The sequence below is a fragment of the Triturus cristatus genome, chromosome 9 (assembly GCF_964204655.1).
Source record: "Triturus cristatus chromosome 9, aTriCri1.1, whole genome shotgun sequence".
In the NCBI taxonomy this organism is placed as follows: Eukaryota; Metazoa; Chordata; class Amphibia; order Caudata; family Salamandridae; genus Triturus; species Triturus cristatus.
The window spans coordinates 34539048-34559488 of NC_140592.1; the positions used below are offsets into that span (position 1 = coordinate 34539048).

Here is a 20441-nt window from a genome sequence, read left to right on the forward strand (position 1 = left end):
GAGGCAAAAAAAAACCTACAGTACACACCGACAAACACACACCTTACTGTCACACTGGGAAGAGCCAGGATTACAGTTTCCAGAAATATATACGGTGTCTTGTTTAAAAAAAACAGTAGTAAGTCTGCACCTGTATAAGTACTCCTTGAATGGGTGGAAATGTACTACTTTTTGGAATTCACAGGCATTGGCAGTAGTAAGCTGTGCCAGTCTAGGCTTCCAGAATACTACTGGCTACCAAACACCCAAAAGGTGATAAAATGAATGCTTGCAAATAGTCCAATCACTGGCAATTGCCCAGGGTAGCATTCAAATCCAGTTTTTCACCCACTGTGCCACCCTAGACAGAGGACCACCTAATGCAAAGCAATACTGACCCTGTTCCTCATGGGAGGAGTCCACCCCAAACCTTGATCATCCCCCCCCTGCACCCTGCAGCCCACTGCTTTTCAAGAGTTGGGGAATTTTACATTCACCCTCCAATCCCGCCACCCCCACAAATCTCACTAACTAAGCATAGCCTCTGGACAAGGGCCGTTAGCCTCTACCAGCACATACCCCACTCATGACCACAGCCAGGTTACAGCCTGTTTCCCCACCGAGGCTCTACCGCTCCCTGATATGTCGCTAGGGCGGGGGACATAAGCCTTCTCCCCTTGTAAGTACGTCCCATAGATCCTCACCTCCTTGTGTTTTTATCTCCTCATTAGCGCTTCGAAGCAACTGGAAACTGGCACTGAGAGCTTTACATGAACTTGAGGACTCTCATTACGAGTGTATCGGTAATGGTGAGGTGGTAATTTCACGTCCAAACTAATGTTGGGATGTACAATTATCTTTCTGACCGAGATCTCCCTTACTAATATGAGAATTTCCAGAAAAAACTGTGTTGCCACACCGGTTTGTGCATGATAATAAATGTTTTCCTGTATGTATTTATCTGTAAAAATCTGTAAAAACAGAAAACGGGAGCACAATCATGAGTGAGTGAATGATCCTAGGCCACACACAGTCCATGTCCACATCAACGCGAACAAACTGATGTTTATGAGCGAAACCACTAGATGGCGGTATTGTGCACAGCAAATGAATTTATAGTGACATCTTGCATCATGGGTCGAGGAGATTGGCTGAGTCAATCGAAAGACTTAAAATGCTGCAAACAACTGTTGCTAATTTGCATTGTAAATGCATTGAAAGTCTAAAGCAAGGATGGGGGCGGGCTAATAAAGAGGGTAGGTTTGTCTGGCTGAGGGGGTATGATAGGGGTCACATGTGGGTCACATTGTCTTCAGCCAGGTGTGAATATCTTGCAATTACATTTTCTCCTCATTATGCGTCCTCACTGCATCTATAGTTGTTGGTCGGTCAATTAAAATGCTTAACTCCTTCAATAGAGGTCATTAACTATTGTTAGCGGCCTCGACAGAGGGAAATGACGTTTAATTAGATTCAGTGCAGTGTTGCATTAGCACGGAGGATGGCCTGCGACAAATGTTGTCCTGTTGCTTAGACGGATGTCCTCTCACTTCTCCCCAGATTCAAGAGATCAAAGGAATAGCCAGAGAGGCGAAGAGCCGGAGCGAGGCCACACTCACCAATGCCCAGAATGCCAAGCGGCGCATGGAGGACTCCACCCAGAAGCTGCGCGAGTTCATTAAGAAGATTAAAGAGTTCCTGATGGGTATGGGTACTTCCTTGTGACGTTATTGAACAATAGGGTCGTTTTTACCTCGCACACAGTGGTCTGTCATCTCCTGAAAACAAGTCCAGTGACGCAACTTTTTCACTACACTTGTCCTTCTTTTATTTTACCTACAGTGAACGAGCTTTTGCTCACATCCGGCCTGGAAAGTGTACATATGGCCATTTCCTCTTTCCGTTTTCATAAGGTGATTCATTTTTTTAAAATTTTACTTTATTGTGAATAGCCCCCCATGTCCTCTTAAAGCCCCTGTAGTGTGTATTTATACTCTACAGACCAAATCACATTAAATAACAATATTTCATGAATGGCTGCTTTTACTTCACAGTAAACAGTGGTTCAACAAAAACATTTCACAGGGATGATGGCTTTCCCCCCAATTTTTTTTTAATCATTATTAGAAATTGCATCAGTGCCCTACATTCTGAATTTCCTAACAAGAAGTCTAGTCTCGGGGTGACTTCCCTCCCAGCTACTAAACTTCTAAACACCACAATGCATTTAGATAGAGACACCCCCAAGCACTCTTCTGAGCTATCTTCATTATTCATGAAATGGAAATATATCCTAAACATTCTAACTGCAATCAGGGCCTATTGTTAGATGCGCATTGCGGGCAACACCTTCAAAAACCTCTCACTTCTGCAGAACAAATACCCTTCTGAACGCTGCAAAACATGTCTTCAACAATCCCCACCACCGGATCAAAATCCTTAAGTATTTTTTCTGCATTTTACTAGAAACAACTAAAAATAAAATGTAGTATATAGCTCACTAGCTTAATATTTCATTATTTATGTATTGCTTGAAAAGGGGCTTCTGTTTTTCATAGTAACTTCACCAAAAATAAATATGTATCATCATTGGTATAAGAATAACAATAGCACCTGTTACAATGACAGAACTTTGGAATACTCTGCCACTATCCATCCGTGACATGAATAACTATGTGGCTTTCCGTAAGGCCATTAAAAGTCATCTTTTCCCTTCGTTTTAGTGTCTCTCTCCTGTCATCAGCCTCCATGTTGCTGCCTTGGTGCTGGGACGCCTCTTTGCTGAGGCAGCTGTGTGCTCATAACATGTGCTGTATGACAACAAGATGTTATTATGTGTGGTTATTATGTTACCAGACCTTCTCAAAGACATCCCTGAACAACAATACACAGTGCTCGGTTTGGTATTCTCTGGATATAACAAGGTGCTGGAAGGTACGATAACCAAACAGCTTGTAAGAAACACCCGCCTGTGCGCTACGCAATGGTTCATTCCTGCCTATGTAGTTGGTTTTTGTTTCTCAAACAAGTGGAACTTGATTTGAGAGCTTAGGGTGAGATAATAGGGGAAACAACCGTTACAACGCATGCTTTACAAAGCATGCTGTTACCCCACATGCCATTACAACAAAATGGCTGCTGCAGGGGGTATAAGATGTTGGATTTAACTCAACGCCTTCACTACTTTTGCACAGACTGGAGTTGCAATAGTAAAGTGTACTAAACTCCAGCACAAGTCATTCTAAAAACTTGTGTTGTAACGGCATGCGGGGTAAAAGCATGCGTTGTAACGTCATACAACCAATATTAGGTCTAGATCCCTGTGAATGCATCGCTTTTTTACCTTTTTTGGTCCGGCTTCCACTATGCTTCTTTGTCTCTTTCCTCCCGGCTTAAATAAACCAGAATCCTTGTTCACTCTGGCATTTTGCCTCATACATCAGCCTCTTCAAACAACTTAGAGACAATTGCCTCACGCCACACTGCGTCTGCGGGCCTCATCTCTTATCAGGGGACCCCTAAAGCCTTTGTCCCCCACAGATGAGGTGCTAGAAAGACCCCCACAGGCTTCTTGCCGGAGGATGTATCCTTGCAGGTATGTGCGCATGGCCAGGAAGGCATCTGGACATATTATCTCATCCACTTTTGAGAAGACACCAGCAGTGTTTGAAGCCTGAATGCTTTAAATTCTTCTCTGCCCTCAAAATTAGTGTTCCACTGATGCCTGATTCTTGAACTGGCCGTATATGTTCCTCGGCTCAGGTAGGTCGCTTCCAGGGAGACAAGAAACAAAGTATAAGGCACCGCCTTCTCCACACAGATGTCTCCACGTTGGCACTGTTAACAATGAATTCACGCACAACTGTTACCACAAGAAGGAGCCGCCATGCCTGGCAGACGATTTAGCAGAAAAAGTTCTATGTTGTCAGCAAAAAGAGGGAAAAAAGCTTCTGTTCGAGTCTTAAGGCACGTCCCGGAGTTAAGGTTCACCAATAAAAATATTAATATGGTGGGATTCGTGAAGCGGGCTTTCTCTGAGAGAACTCCTTCCATTTACCTCGGGGGAGAGGCTGTGCAAATCGGACCTTCAGGACATCTACGTCCTCATCCTCCGTCACACAGATGTTGCTGAGGTTTCAAATCTGGAGGACGTTTCACCACTTTGAGGTTCTACTTTGGGGGAGGTCTCTTCTACGGGCTTTCTCCAAATGCAGGGACATGGTAGTTGCTCATTTCAGGAAACACAACAGCTTCATGTGCGAGTGTTTGGATGATTGTCGAAGCAGATTAAATCTGTTAAAATGATCATAGGGCTCTCTCTGCCACACTGCACCGCTACATCAACTGATTGTTTTTCCAAATTGGGAAACGTCGTTACCAACACCATCAATGAAAGTATCTTTTTGAGGACTGAAACAGAAAAACCTCTTTCATTTAGAGGCAAAGCAAAACCAAAGGGGATGATGGACGGAGTGTTGAACATTGCAAGCACTCACCCCCAGTCAACTGAACTGGGTTTAATCCATCATCATTCTTTAGCTCACTCTGCCACCCCAGTTCAAACATGGCCATATACAAATCAGTCTGCCTCTGTGCCTCATGGGAACAGTCCAGCCCAAACTGCCAAGCCATGTCTTCCCTGGACTGGAAACAAGCATCCTGGGACTGGTTTCGGGTTCATAACCCTCATCAGCCAGGCTAGCTTGAATCCAGTGGCCAAGTGAGCAAGGGACCCACGTCTGGGCATCAGCTGTCCTGCAGAGGAGGAGTCATTTCCTTGTTGATCATGTTTTCACAGCATGAACAGTACAATAAGTGTTTGGAATCAGACATCACACGAGGCCTTTACAAGAATGACTAGACCACCAGTTCCATCAACCATGGGAGACTGGAAAGACAAGATTGGCACCTGCAAAGCTCAAGAGCATTTGTGGCGGTTGTACGACGCAGCCTGCGCCGTGAATGGAGAGAGTGTGATCTTTCCAAGAACAAGAAGTAAAGATCCCTCTGATGCGTCTCTTTAATTCTGGTGGAGCTCATACTTGTGATGCCGCATTCCAGCGCTCTTGGTCACGAGCAGAAAGGATGAACCATATGAAGATATTCAAATATCCAAACTGCTTATAAACATATTCAATATTCAAAATAGAAAAATATCCACATTGCTCATCTGCAAAGGCAACACAACAACAATGTATTCATTCATTGAACAAGGTGGAATGAGGTATTTCCCTCATTCGAGGGAAGCACTGACCATCTGGCATTTGGCCTTGAAGTGACTAATCTTCCACAGCAGACACTCTCAGCAGGAGGCCTCCAGAGAGAACAGCAACACTGTCCTTGAAAGGGTGCGGTTTTCCATTCACCACTTGCTTGCTATGACAGACAAAGTGTAATGGACAGACTTTGCATGCACTTTCCAGCGCAAGGCTCATTGGGAAATGTCCTATTGATCAATTCAGTTTGGAAAATTAACTGGAAAATGACCTCAATTAATGTTTTGTACATCTTCACTTCTCCTCCAGTTTCATTGCCTCTTTGGGTGATGTAGAGATTGATTACTGCCAGGACTAAAAAGATTCCGGTTGTCCCCAACCAGTTCCCATCCAACTTTGCTAACTAGACCTCCCAAAATGATCAGACTGGCCATAATGGACGTTCCAGTGCAGACAGGAGGACTAAGACTGGTCACCAAATCCCAATTCCATTGAGTTTGGAAAGCTGCCATCCAGCCTTACTGCCAGAGTCCTCCCTACATCCTGGCAGATGCCACAAAGCAGCGCAGCTCACTTTCCCGTGGAAGCGATTCTGCATTCAGTGGTGGGAAACCCTCCGCGGCATCTGTCCTGCATGATCCATCTTGCGATGTCAAACCTTCCGTGCAGTTCGTTTCCATTCGATCTGTCTGTGATTGCAATCAAGCACCACTTATGGCAATTCATCCGCTCTGTGATTAAATGCCTTTAGTAGACGTGCATAAAGTATTCCCTCTTTTAAGGACGCAAGCTCTTCCAGGTGTGTGCGGTGTGGCTCTGACTAAGTAGATTTGTCCCTATTGCAAAGCCATTCATATGATGTGGAACTTTTGTCTTTTCATGGCTATAATATTAACTCGGGGGGCTAGTGAAATTCATGCTAGTTTCATAGGAAATCCATACATGGTTTATCACCGGTGCAAGTTGTCCTTCTTACCCTTAAATTCTTCATAGAGTTGAAACAGATTTTCCTTTTAATCAAGCCGTTCACTTACCTTCATTTTTTTCTAATCCCACAGTGCCATGAGAGCTATTTTTACAAAGACATCATGTCGCTCAGATATTACATCGATTGTACTGAGATGTTACATACAGACTGCTTAAATATAAGGCCATGAAAGGGACTTTGGGTCTACTGCAAGTCGAGGTGAAGGTGCTTCTGTTTTTAAATAGACAACAACATGGTGTGGAGTCTCTTGGTCTCTTGCATTTGTTTATCTTGTCAAAATATTTAGTGTCCCATCCCATGAAAACCTAGATTGCATTTTACTCAAGTGAAAGCCGTAACGGCGCCTTACTAAGTTAGTTTTTCAGTCACTGCGATTTGTTGCGCTGCCGCCTCGAAACCAGTTCACGCGAACTCAAGAGACTATTCTGCAAATTCAGAATTCAAGGCAGGATATCAGTGGAGCAGGCTGCCCTGTCGCTCCTACCGCGATTGTGGTACTCCAGTCTCTTCTGCCCTAAATGTAACTTCACAAGAGTTCATGTATTTTCAGTTGTCTCCCTTGTATGCAAGCTCAGAAAGCAATAAACGTGCTGTTTGTCTTTTCTGCCGCTAAGGCGGCGATAATTTTAACGATGTGCTTGATAATATGCCCCTTGGCTCTTCCAACATTAGACGAGGTTTACCGGCCATTGTGTGCACTGTTCTGTTAAGGGGTCCCTTTAGCGACTGGACACTCTCAGGAGCACCCACGGGCTCTAGAAATGCCCAGTAATATAACATAACACCCACGCCATAGGCACTGGAAAAAGAGAAGTGTGTGGGGATGGTGGGTGGGGTGCTGAAGTGCTCCCAGAAAACCCTGCTGCAGTTCAGAAGTCGAATGAGCAATAAAGCGGCCATTACATTTTGGTTTTATCCTGTCAGATGTGCTGTGAATTCAAAGACAGAGGTCCAGTTTCAGGCTGACTTACCAAAACATTGCTCTTTATTCTGTTTAAAGGGAGCTTGGTGTTTACTTTTTTTTCTCTGACTGCAAGTGAGAGGATTTTTGTGACTATCTTGCTGGTGATTGGAGCGTGAAAGGAAAGGCTGTATGATGTTATTTTTTTCTAGGACGCAGCAAAATTTAAATGCCTCCAAATTAACTATACAAATATTTCAGAATATGTACAAACTAAAAAGCACAAATGAAGCACATTTATTTGTAATTCTGAAGTTGGGCGGAAACAAAGATTTTAATACAATCAAAACAAGTCAATACACTAGGTGATTCCGATTTCCACACATTATCGTTTGTTCGCTGTATAGTTTTATTAGCAAAACTGGATGTCTGTGCAAATGTAATGGTCATTTCAATAGAAAATGTGTTGTCTGTTTTGGCAGTGTGCTACCAGACCATGCTTTGGTAATACATCTGTGGCAGTGTGCTCCAAAATGTACCACCAGCTACAAACCACCTCTTTATCACTCTCCTGCTGAATACAGTGGCTGGACTTGTTTTTTGTGACCCGTGGATTTTTCACAGTCCCTAGGACTTCAGTGATGTAACATCAATGGCCGCACCCCACTCTAAAAGTTATTACAGCACTACTGGTGCCTGCCAATTACAACATGTCCATTCATGCATGAGCCCTTGTTGGTGGACATCTTAACTATCCTGTTTCTGAAGGAAGCAGTGTACTGTCATTTAAACATACTTTGCTCCAATATCTCCCACACACTTCTCAGTTTTAGCTTCAGTACTGAAAGCTGACACACAGGTGCTGAAAAAGATGAAGCAGGTATGCTGTGTTATTTGTAATTCATATCTCAGCAAAACATCATAGCAGATTTTAATAGGATTGGCTGAAAACAGTGCAGGAACACATTCAGAGGGCTTTCCACGAGTATCTAAAAGGACACCGTGATATAATCCAGAGCAATAAAGGAAGTGTGTGTGCGGACATTACAAATGACTATGAGAAGAACCACCCAATATGCTCCCTTTATCAGCAACACTTATAGTGCAAGGCGTAACAAAGTGTTTTTATAGCACTTTCTACTTTAACAGAGCCTCTTTCTAAGCATTCCTAATGCTTCCAGATGAGGGACCTAAGGCATAAGGAGCTTCTGAGGCCTAAGATTCTATTTCATTCCAATTCAATACCAAATGTACTTTCTTTGCACTCTTAACTCGCTAAAGGTAGCGGTAGCAAGCAGAGAAGGCTTACCCCAGGGTATGGTAGAGGTACGGCCACTCAGATACAACATAGTACATTACTCTCAAATCTGTGTCTCCTCAAGAGACTAGGGGCATCATTTAGAGGGCAGTATGGAATAAAAACCTCATATTAACTCCACAACTCCCATCCCACAGCATGTACATCCTTCACTTCTCCTACATCCACCTGTCCCCTGAGCCCCAGCAATGCATCAGTGCAGCCCTCGACTGCACAACAGACCATGCTTCTTGACCCCTGGGATAATGTTTGCGAGTAGTCCTGGTGTACATCATCACTAACAACCATTGGCAAAGCCAGTGGGTCCCAATGGCAAGACCTATAGGCTTTACTAATGCTTGTTGATTCAGTATTTAATGCAGGTGCCCAAAATAATGGGAAAGAAACTAACAGGCTATACCTGTACTCTGTATTGTGACCACAAGATGGCAGCATTTTCACCATATTTCAATGTTTACATGGGGGTATTTTCCTGTTCAACAATTATCACTGTGTCGGGCATCCCTCCCAAGAACACTTTCTTCGATTGACCTGTGTTCTCTTCCCTTTCCTACACTGCCACTTCCCCTACGCCCCCAGACACTCTTGTGAGATTCTGTCTCACTGCACAGATTTAACCCCTTCGGCTCAAGTTTTACTGCAATAACCGATCAGCAGCGCTATGAGTCAGATGCACTAAAAGAGCGGCGCAAAAATAGGTGCAATTTGACCACCACGGGGCATATTTACAAGGCGGCGATAGAAAATTATCGCCCCTTTTGCGGCCGTTTTCGGCCGAAAAGCAGCGATAATTTTATCGCCAAATTAGCAAGGACAAGCTAACGCGTGAAACCTTGCATTAGCGCACCTATTCTTAACGCCCAGCTCTGCATCTCTAATGAGATGCAAAGTGGGCATTCCTGACCTGACATGACAGGAGAAATGTCGCTAAGCGACATTTCTCCTATCATAAAGCCTTACACCTGCTTCAGGACTGACTTAGCCATGATATCCTATGGAAGGTGGATATCATGGCTAAGTTTGTGGGGCCCTATCAGCAAGCTAACGCCACATTTCGTGAGATTATCGCTGGGTTTCCAGCGATAATCTCACATTAGGCAGTTAGCGCTAGGATTTTTATCGCTTTTGAGATAAGCGTTGCTAATAGCACGCTATCTCAGCAATAAAAATCCACGCTAGCCGGCGATAATTATCCTCACGCTAAGAGCGCTGAGCGATAATTATCGCCGGCCCTTGCTGATATGCCCCCAACTTTTTGAGACCAGACTTGAATTTTGGGAGTTGGAAAAGCTTTTCCCACTAGCAAAATGGCTTTAGGAAATAGAAAAAAAGAATTCTGTACTCGTAGGTCCTGTGATTTTTCAAACTGCAGGATTTGCGAATGCAAAATGTCTTTGTGCACCTGGCCCTAAGTGGAATAGGAATGTGCAGTGAGATTTTTACTTACATGTCGATACTGTCTCAGAGCCATGCAAGGTGCTTGGGGCATGGGGAGATGATAAACACCATGTGACATCCAAAGCTAGACTGGCACAGTGGGCATTTGCACACACTTGTTGTAGCCTCTTGGCACTCCCGGATTACAGACGCTTGCACGGCCCATTCTGTAACACCGCATGGTGCAGTCACACATTTCACACCTGCACAATGTCAAGGAAGCGGTCTCTTACTTGTATGGCAGCTTTCCCCGTCCTGTAATACAGAAGGGCAGAAAAAGGAGGTGCAAACGCTCGCTGCACTCCCAGGGCATTTGCGCAATCCCTTCCCATGCATTCTGCACTTTCACTATCCGCACTTCCATACCTCACCTGTTATCCGCAACATCTATCAGTGATTCACAACTGTCTGCGTTCTACCCCTCATCCCACCACGACTTCTATATCACACGTCTTTCCTCCACCACCCACCATGACCAACACATAGCGGGTGCCCAGCACATGAAGCCGCTCTGGTGCATCTCATCAGCAGTATCACTTACCAGGAATGCCACCATGTGCTTGGACATCACCGAACCTTCTATAGGTATGTGTTCTGCCCATCAACCAATAGCACTACAATACATTAACTATTATACATCATGCCTACTGGCCATCACCTGCCACCACTCAGACTATGTGTTGTCGATACCAGTGCTTAATTTGCAAAAAAGATTAGTGCCAGGGCCCGAGGTATTTCTCATGAGCCAGCTGCAGTTGGTGTAACCCACATGCCACTTAAAACGTCAGGTTTACATCCAAGTTTTATAATTTTTGAATGATGAATTAAACAATTAAATGCTCCACTAATGAAGTTTGTTTATAAATGACACACAAACTGCGCCACCATGTGGTGGATTCTCAGTAGGTACCAGTGTATACAAATAAGTGCAGGTACCGAGCACTGGAAATCACTGGCACAAATTAAGCACTGGCCCATACGTATTCTTGTATGACACCCTCCAACGCTCCTATCTCTCATGTCTTGTTCTTCTGCAGAGGAAGGCGCGGATCCGGAGAGCATTGAGCTTGTTGCGCGGCAGGTCTTGAACATCCAGCTACCAGCCAGTCCTGCCGACATCACCAAGCTCGTGAAGGAGATCAAAGACAGCATCAGCAACCTCAGCGAAGTGGACAAGATCCTGAACAGCACCTCCGAGGGCTTGGCCGTCGCCAAGGACCTGCTCAACCAGGCTGTGGCTGCCAAGTAAGTGATAGGCAGGCCTGCCAACTCGCACAGCGCTGCTGTGTGATTTATGGTTTCTTTGCTCATCATGCGGCAACCCAATGAGAACCACTCTCACACGGGAGTCTGGAAACCCTTGCCCAGGACAGGGTTCCGGCTCAGGTGTGTACGTTCTGCACTGTCGGGCTCCAATTAAAACTTCCCCAGGGCGTGAGGTTGCTCCAGATGAGGCTGTTCTTGCTGTGGATGAGGGTAGGTGTGAGGGACTTTATGGCAAGTGCAGGTGGTCCAAAGTCCCACTCTCCTTGGCTCCGCCCCACCTCATGTCTCCGCCCCACCTCATGTCTCCGCCTCCACTCCATGTCCCTGCTTCTTCTACCTGCTTGATCACATGGTGAAAATTATTCTAAGGCCGACAGGTCAGAGACAGATACATTTGTACTCACTGAGAAGATGCAGTTTTGAGGTCAAAGATGTCCATGACCTGTGAGACTCTGTCCACCTGGCAGGGGCATAGAGTGCGGTGGGAGGCAGCTTGCATTTTCTGAATGGTGGACGCACAAGTCGGTAAAGCAAAGTGGATGCCGTTGCTCACTGTGCCATAAGCAGTCTGACTGACTGAAACATTTATAAAGCGCACTTATGCCGTGGCGTCTTGGCGCTAGAGGAATTGAAACAAACAACGACGGATCTTAAGATCTTGGAAAAAGCCAGGTCTTTATCTTTTTCAGTCAAATTATGCCTCACCCGTAAGGCCGATTAATGCTGATATATGTTCAGAATTATAGGGAGGGAGCGACCGTCCCAGTTGGGACAGGGTCAAGAAATAATTGCATATGGTTGTTGTGCAAAATTCCTGAAAATATGCCATTATACATCTTCTCATAATTACCTGCCGTTCGCATTAAAAAACTTTGCTGCAAGTGCGTGATAATAACGCGCACAGACAGGACGCAAGTGAATGTTGCTCGCATCACCTGTTTATTACGCTCACTATTTTTTACCTCAAAATGGATCCAGGCATCAAAAATTGAGAACAAAACACATTTCACTCAAAAATAAGTGACAGATTTGCATTTCACATAATTATGAATAATTTCATGTTATTTTCTTGAAATTTCATCTAATTACATGAAAGTAAATTACTGGAGTTTTGCACACCCCTAAGAAAAAAATCTGGGGATAGTTTAACCTTCAATTGAAGTTGTTCAGTAAGTTCCTGCGACTTGTACAATCCATTCATCAAATTGAATTGACTAGAACCTTAGTCATAGGTTGATTGGACGACATCAAGTCAGGGCTTCCAAAAAAGATAGTTTAAATTTTACAAAGACTGCAAAATGAAGGATCCGAACTCTCTAGAGACGTAACCATGCAAAACCGGCCTTCAAAGACCTCCACTGGGTCTCAGTACAAACCATAAATAAATTCAAAATCCTGAGCACCGTCTAAAATTCTACTTCCTTCAAAGCCTAGCACCCAATCACAGACCAGCTCAGAAGGATGATTGACCAATCAGCACCATCTTCAACAAAATAACATGCAAATCACAAAAAAGATGGCTGCAGGTCATTGGGAAGGCATGGCTTGGCAGTTCGGGCTGGACTGTTCCCATGAGGCACAGGGTCAGACTGATTTGCATATGGCCATGTCTGAACTGGGGTGGTGGAGTGAGCTAAAGAATGATTATGGATTAAACCCAGATGAGTTGACTGGGGGTGAGTGTTTGATTTGCTCAAACGCTCCATCCATCATCCCCTTTGGTATCGCTTTGTTCGCCCTAAGTTGGCAGGGTATGCCCAGACGTGGGTCGCTTGCTCACTTTGCCACTGGATTCAAGATAGCCTGGCTGATGAGGGTTATGAACCCGAAACCGGTCCCAGGATGCTTGTTTCCGGTCCAGGGAAGACATCGCTTGGCAGTTTGGGCTGGACTGTTCCCATGAGGCACAGGGTCAGACTGATTTGCATATGGCCATGTCTGAACTGGGGTGGCGGAGTGGGCTAAAAAATGATGATGGATTAAACCCAGATCAGGTGACTGGGGGTGAGTGTTTGATTTGCTCAAGCGCTCCGTCCACCATCCCCTTTGGTAATGCAGGTCATTGGGAGTCCATGGCCCTGAACTCTGGACTGCTGTGGACTTCAGTCTGAGAGATGCGGCTGATCATCTCTTCTTGAAAGCGGTCCTGAAGACTGAACACTTTTAATGGGTATTCATCTGATCTGTGTTAACATATAATGTATTCTAGCCCAGAGCTCTGTGTTTTGACTATGCGAAAGGAGTGTCACAAAATCTATCTGTTTGAAACAGAAAGACACATAGCAAAGGACACAACTGCAGCTGCATCGGAACAACATAACCAGAGGCGGCTCCTCCCGTAGGGCGGGGGAGCGTCGCCCCACTGCTGAGAGCCAGCAGATGCAAACATGAAAAATAAAATGATAATAAAACAATGTTATTAGCCTTTTACTTTTCCTCAAGGAGCCGAGTCTTGGGGACGGGGTCATCATGACAACAGCAGCAATTACGTAGGAGGAGAGGTGGCACTGCAAGTGCGCATGTCGGTTTGGTCGGAGGGAATTAGGCCATGCTCTGTTGCCACTAAAGACGCATGTGAAACGTGGCTTAACCCACAAGACCTAAACAAATGAACTTGGGGGCCTAGTTACAAGCCCCTATCGCCACAGGAACGTCACTTTTCAGTACATTGTAGTGCCGATAGGGGCTTCGTCTTATTTACAAGGCAGCGTTAAGCCACTGAACATACTTTTCACCCAGCCATGCAACACCCGAGTTTATCTGACTCTGCCCTTCCCTGTATGATTGAGGTTGTGAGTATTATCTGTCAATGAAACCTGCATTTTCTCTTATAGGAACAACGCAACGGCAGTGGAAGGAAGTATCTCAGAGACCCAGAAAAGCCTGGACGTAGCCAAAAATAAAACAACAACAGCAGAGAATGCCCTGAAGAAGGCAAAACAAAGTATCAAGAGTGTTGAAACCAGTATACAAGAGGTAGGACGGGCCATCTCTCCCTTGCTCATATCCTTGCAGAGCCGTGGCATGACACATTATAGTCAGGAGATGGTGCAGCTGGGAATGCGTTCGTGAGAGCCAATGTGCCTGGCAGCTGGACACACTCGGACTAAAACTGTGTAACATCACACCATGCATAATTGTGCAGTCGCCAGAGATCTGCAGGATGTTTTTTTATCACCCGCTGAAATTGTCTTCATATGAAAACTCTTTCATGAGTTTATTAAATTCTACACAATTTCTCTTAAAATCATTGACACAATGGTGTCTCATTCAGACAGACCTTTGTAAAATCTCTTGTAAAAGTTTTATTAGCTAAACGCTTTCCATAAAAAGACACTTTGTTAAACAAACCTAATTATTTAACAAACAATGCACCATAAAAAAAATTATAATTTCAGAAGGATTTGATAATCAATCCTAATTTTTAAGATATTAAAGTTCTTTTTTAAGAGTTTTTCGGAAACAAGCCCCAACTTTTAACAACATTTTCAACGGCTTTCTAAAAAGTTGCTATTCATGTAAAAATCTAAAACAAGTTATATAGGGACTTTAAAGCATATCTGTTATATAAGTAGTTATAATAATAGGTATTCGCTGTGAAAGAAACCCCTTCTAGTGATTTTTTGAAAAAGAGATTGCAATTTCTTTCTGTTGCTAAATGTTTCCTCCCACATTTTCAGGAATAAAATGTATGCAGATTTGAGACTTTTCCTTCACCCGCTTCAAGGAGTTAGAGGGGCAAAGGCTGGTCATTTTGCACATTTCTAGGACCAGCTCTTCCAAAAGATGCCGTATACGTGACAGTGGTTTTCAATCCGGCTACGTCTTCTGAGTGTCTAACTGGATGGACAACATTGTGGTCCATGTGGTACCTCTGGACCGTAAAAGCAGTTCATCACAATTGAGTCTTCTTTTCATGGGGTCACATAAAGCAAACACAAAGAGATGATGGACGGAGCACTGAAACTTTTCAGACACTCACCCCCAGTCACAGATCTGGGTTCAATCCATCATCGTTCTTTAGCTCACTTTGCCACCCCAATTCAGACACAGCTATATGCAAATTAGTCTTGACCCTGTGCCTCATGGGAACAGTCCGTCCCGAACTGCCAAGACGTGTCTTCCCTGGACCACATAAAGGCCAGGCTGTTACAGAGTCAGCTTTACACAAAATAATATATAGATAAAAATGTTTGATCTGGTTCAAGGTTTGCAGCTCGTCTTGTTAGCCCCCTGGAGAGTGGAAAACATGGACCCAATATATAAACCACTGGCTACATTCCGGCACTTTGGGCAAGGCCCTCCTTGTATATGGGCGGCATCATGCATGTTCGGCATGTTCGCAAATAAGACATGCTCATTAGACACCCTGAGGCAGGGGACTGACCTGGGAGTTCAAGAGCTCCACTGACCCTTGCATCCTGCATATGTGGTCGGAGACACATGCAACATGACTCCATGCTATGGAAACCTGCTTGCAGATGAGGGAGGAGTGGGGCCCTAATAGTGTCAGCAGCACTTAGGGCCTCCAATCACATGTCTGCACAGAGCATGCATCAAAGCAAATCCCTGCAATATGTAGCATTTAATTTTTACTCTTATAATGAGATAGAATGGAAGGGAACACAGCAATGCACATGCAGTGCATGCATGGTGCTCTCTGATGAGTACAGAAACATGACATGCACGTTGCCATATGATGACTACAGCAGGGCACATACAATGCATGCATGTTGCCATATTGGAGAAAGACAAAGGGGATTGAATTGCGCCTCACCCTTTCCCAACCCCGTCCCCAGGGGTAAGGACGAGGGAAAGCGCATTTATCATTTGCCCCTTCCACACCCGTTGGCCCACCCCAAAGTGTGCAACTCATGGCCTCATCTGCTTGTGTACTCATGGGTATCCTTGTGATTTTGGTTGTGCACAATTTGTGACTTCGAAGAGCGGGAACCATTTTTTTGGAGTAGCCTTCTGTGTGTCTTCAGAACTGAGTAGGAGTTTGAGTCCATTTTAAGAGTCGATATTTGTTTATCTCCGTCAGCACTTGAGGTCCCTTCTGTGTTATGATGCTGATTGGAAGCTAGTTTAGACGACTACAGTAGCGACTCACCTCCATAGAGAATTGTCGATTGACTGTTGAAATCTCCGAGAACATTTTTCTTCATTGATTGTTAATCAATTTCACCATCATCCTAAATGTGAGTCCAGAAAGACCCCTTTCTGCCCATTGCTCAACACATGACAACGCACTGGAACACAAAATAATAATAAGGGTAAAGGGAAGGAAAAAAGGAAGAGCAGCAGGATGAGAAGGAGGAAGAGGGGGAGAAGAAAAAGGAGGAGAAAGAAGCTAACCACAAATTATGGCACATTTCAGGCGAGAGCCTCATCTTTTATCCCCAGAGGTACATCTAGCCAAGAGAACTCATCAATATGAAATGCAACAGAGGATTCGACAACCTGCTTGTAGACGCACTTCCTCGCACCACAGATGTCTAACAACCTCCAACTAAACCTAGGAAACCCTCTTCCTTCCATATTGATGCAAAGAACACTCAGACAGTCGACTTGAAGCATGTGCCGCAAGATGCTGAATCCCTCGGCCACTCTGCGATCAAAGTTCACAAGAGCAGGGCAATGACTTCAGGGACATGAGAAACCACATGTAACAGCTGTCTGCCACATTGCCAGATGCTGAAAGTAGAACCTTCAGCCTAAAGGACCCGATGAAAAGAACTTGAACACATTTTTGAACCAGAGGAGCCAGAGTAGATATGGAGGACAGAATAAGAAGGAACAACATGTGTTTCTTTGGGATGCTGGATAAACTGAAAGGCTTGGAACAGAAAATAACAAAACTGCTACTGCTGCTAAAACTGGATGAGATGACGTTACCTGTTGTGATGAACCTTCTTTATCTGCCTTCCCCAAAACCATCATATAAAACTAATCGTCCAGTTTGCCAACGAACAGGCCCAGTGAAGTTCACCTGCAACTAAAACCTTTATCTAAGACGACATCTCCAAGAACACGGTGACCAAAGAAAGAGACTCCCGGAACTGCAAAGCAAACTCCCGAAGAGAGACTCTAATTGTGGACTGCTGGTGTCTGCACAACTGATTATTGAGAATACGAGCACCAAAAAGAGGAAATCTGTGGAGCGCAGAAACCTACAACACTTATGTAGTGATTTACAGTCACATTTAGAGGTTTGTGCGTTGGTAAAAACAGGTGTGTGCTGTATTTTAGCCTGCATGATTATGAGCACTGCAGGATTTGAGCCTGCATGCTTTAGAGTCTGCATGACTTTGAGCACTGTAACAGTTGGGGGCCGTCATGTTTTGTGGTTACTGATTTCACAACTGGTGGTAAAACCCAGGGTAGAACTGCAAAATGTATTTACACCATGCAAAAAAGAGGGTCAAAAACATTTTTGCGCATTGTCCCTCATTTTAAAATAAATTACTTGTATGAACGTATTGCAAGATATCGATGCTGCATTGCCTAGGAGGGGCCAGAAAATCTCCCAGACAGTTGTATAGCAAACATCTCACTATCACCTAGTGGTCTGCTATTTGAGTACACCTTCATTCGGCACCCGAGTCTCTCTCACCCCATTGCTCATTGAGGTTTACTTACCCTTCGTATAAAGAGGGCGCACAGATGATCCATGCTTCAGGCTTCAAACTTGAAGGAGTTACCCAAACTAAGTTGTGTCAAGGGAGGAAGCACTTATTGTGCTTCAGCACAGTTAATGAGCCGGTGTCTGGGGCATCCTTGTATCATTTGTGCCTCAGTACTGTTTCTTCCCACCTCTCCCAGCATAGGTTTTCCTCCAACCCCGCTCTCCGAAGCAGTCACTGCTGTGGATCAAACAATCCCTCGAGTGGAGCGGGCCCTTCTGTTGTCCCTAATTTTAAGCACCATTTGGTAAATTTGGTAAAAAAAGTCAAACAACTCAGTGCAGTAATTTGTGGGTGGATTTTGTTGCCCTCGTTCACTACTAGCCTTATAATGAGGGCGGTACGCTACAAGATGACTCATTGAAGTTATCAGGACAGACACTGGATGTCTGATTGACGCCCCGGCATCTCCACCCACCTGACATTCAGAGACACCCACTCTCTATATAAAGACCCTGGGAGGGGACGTCATGTAGTTCATTTGAGGCTCGTCGCTCCATGTTTAATATTTGCGTAGTGGCCATTATCAAGCCTTTTAGCCTATTAATAAGAGCCTCATGGGTTCCACTCTCCTCTCTGGAAGGTCAGTATACACTGCTTATTTCCACGGCGGATCATTATATGTCAGTCACTACCAGTCCTTACACTTTCTTGCAATAGTTGTGCAACTGCAGACACAAGAGTCCTACGTCTCACCTGAGGACTGTGTCCATCAGTGTTGAAGGCATGGCCCATTGCTCAAATGTCCTCCACCATCATAGGCCGCTGAACCATTACGCTCCTACAACTAGTCTGAAGGCAGAAGAATAGACAATAACGAATGGGACGTGGCTATTAAAAGCTGAAGGATACGGGGAAGAAATGAAGAATCATCATTTTTTTTAAGACGTCCTTAACTTTCAGAACTTGTTAAAGTTTGAACGATGAATGGGGGTACTAATGGTGACACTTTCAGTGGGGGCCAGTGGTCTCTGCTTACAATCCTAGTGTTCCCAAATAGAATTCTGTATCCATTATAAATGGGCTCCTTGAAGAAATAGGAGACGCTTCCATGATCTTGAAAGGTGGGGGGGATTGCGGGGAAAACCCCTGAATCATGACAAACTTCTTCACAACTTAGCAATTTCTAAACTACAGCAAAGTGAGTGATTCGCTCAAACAGTCCTCCACAAACAAGAACTTGCAGCTTTGAAAGGCACGTCCTTGTGAAATGCGCCAGGAGAAGATGCTCTCGCTGGAGCGATGAGTCAAATATCCGAGGTGATGTTATAGCTTTTAATCAAAAGAATGTTCCATGAATCTTAGGGACAGGGCGGTGTTCCATGAAAATATAACATGGTGTTGATCTCAGACATACCAAGCCCCAGCAGGAATCCCAACAGCTGCGATAACTGCAGGCCAAGTTTGATCATCAGGAGAGACACGAAGCAGATGTCCGAGGACCTGGCCAGATGATGGAGCACCACATGATACATAAATCTCAAGATGGCGTCCACTGATGCAACGTAGAAAGAGGCAACTTGTGCACCATTGTAATCCTGACTTCATCAGAAATGAAAGACTTAATCCATACATCTATCCTGTCATTGGATGCTGAAAATGCATTTGATACGGTTGAATGGGACTATTTGTCCAAAGTTATGCAAGGATTCGGTATACGTCCCAAATTCAGTGATGGGGTCATGCTGGCGGATCATTTTCCTGTGCCAGAGGTCAGCGGTAGTAGTCATGTTTGTGATGCTTTTGATACCTTGTAGAGTTCATCCCTTTCGCCTCTGCTCTTCCTTCTGGCCTTAGTGTAATTAATCTAACGGAGACTAGAGCTTTTGATTCATCAGATGGAGATATAAAATTGAGACTTTACACAGACGTTATCATGGACATTATCATCAACCCACCAGAATACATTACAAATCATTAAAAACCAAATCAACACAGTCCAAGACATTTAATTTGTTTATATATTTGTCGTTTGTATACTCCAGTGTAACACCCTAAGTGAGATGGGTGCACCCAGACGTAGGTCCCGTGCACACTGTGCCACTGGAACCAGTCTGTACCCGGCTGATGAGCCCATAACTAGGGCGGAACCGGTCCTGGATTGCTTGTGTTCTGGTCCAGGGATGACCTGTCAGTTTGGGCTGAACTGTCCCTATTGAGACTGATTTGCATGTAGCTGGGTCCAAACTGAGTTTGAATGGTGATCAAAATAACGATGGATTGGATGCGGCCCGAGTGATTACCAGTGGCTGAGATTGATTCAAGCATTCCATTCCATCCATCACTGCTTTACACACTTTATGTGGCAGAGCCGTAGACCTATGGCAGCGGCGTGCTGTACATATAAGAGATTTGCAGCACATACAGTGATGTTAGCAATCTGCATAATCAGCCTGTCTCGGTTCCTTGTATTATGTTTTCCATCCGTGAGATGCACTTTATCTTTCAAGTAGGAGTCTGACCATTGTGGGTAGTCAGTGGGTTGAACATGCAGTTTTGAATTTGATCCATGCTTCGATTTGAAGCCAGTGGAGTCGTCGCAGCATGCGGGTGATACGCCCGATTGTTGGCGCTTGTACCAAGTCTGGCAGCACCATGGTGTATATCTTTAAGAGGAGTGGTGGAGGGTTTGCGGTGACGCATTTCATTG

General features: G+C 44.6%; 1 protein-coding gene across 2 annotated transcripts in view; it reads left to right on the top strand.

The window, feature by feature from the left end:
• The window catches only part of LOC146797319 (laminin subunit beta-1-like), a 398209-nt gene that overhangs the window by 341845 nt on the left and 35923 nt on the right, over window positions 1–20441 (top strand). For both annotated transcript variants that reach the window (XM_085624319.1, XM_085624320.1), the window contains exons 30-32: window positions 1540–1684; window positions 10877–11084; window positions 13940–14081. In XM_085624319.1, the coding sequence (XP_085480445.1) occupies window positions 1540–1684; window positions 10877–11084; window positions 13940–14081 (495 nt within the window). The remainder of the gene's footprint in view (window positions 1–1539; window positions 1685–10876; window positions 11085–13939; window positions 14082–20441) is intronic.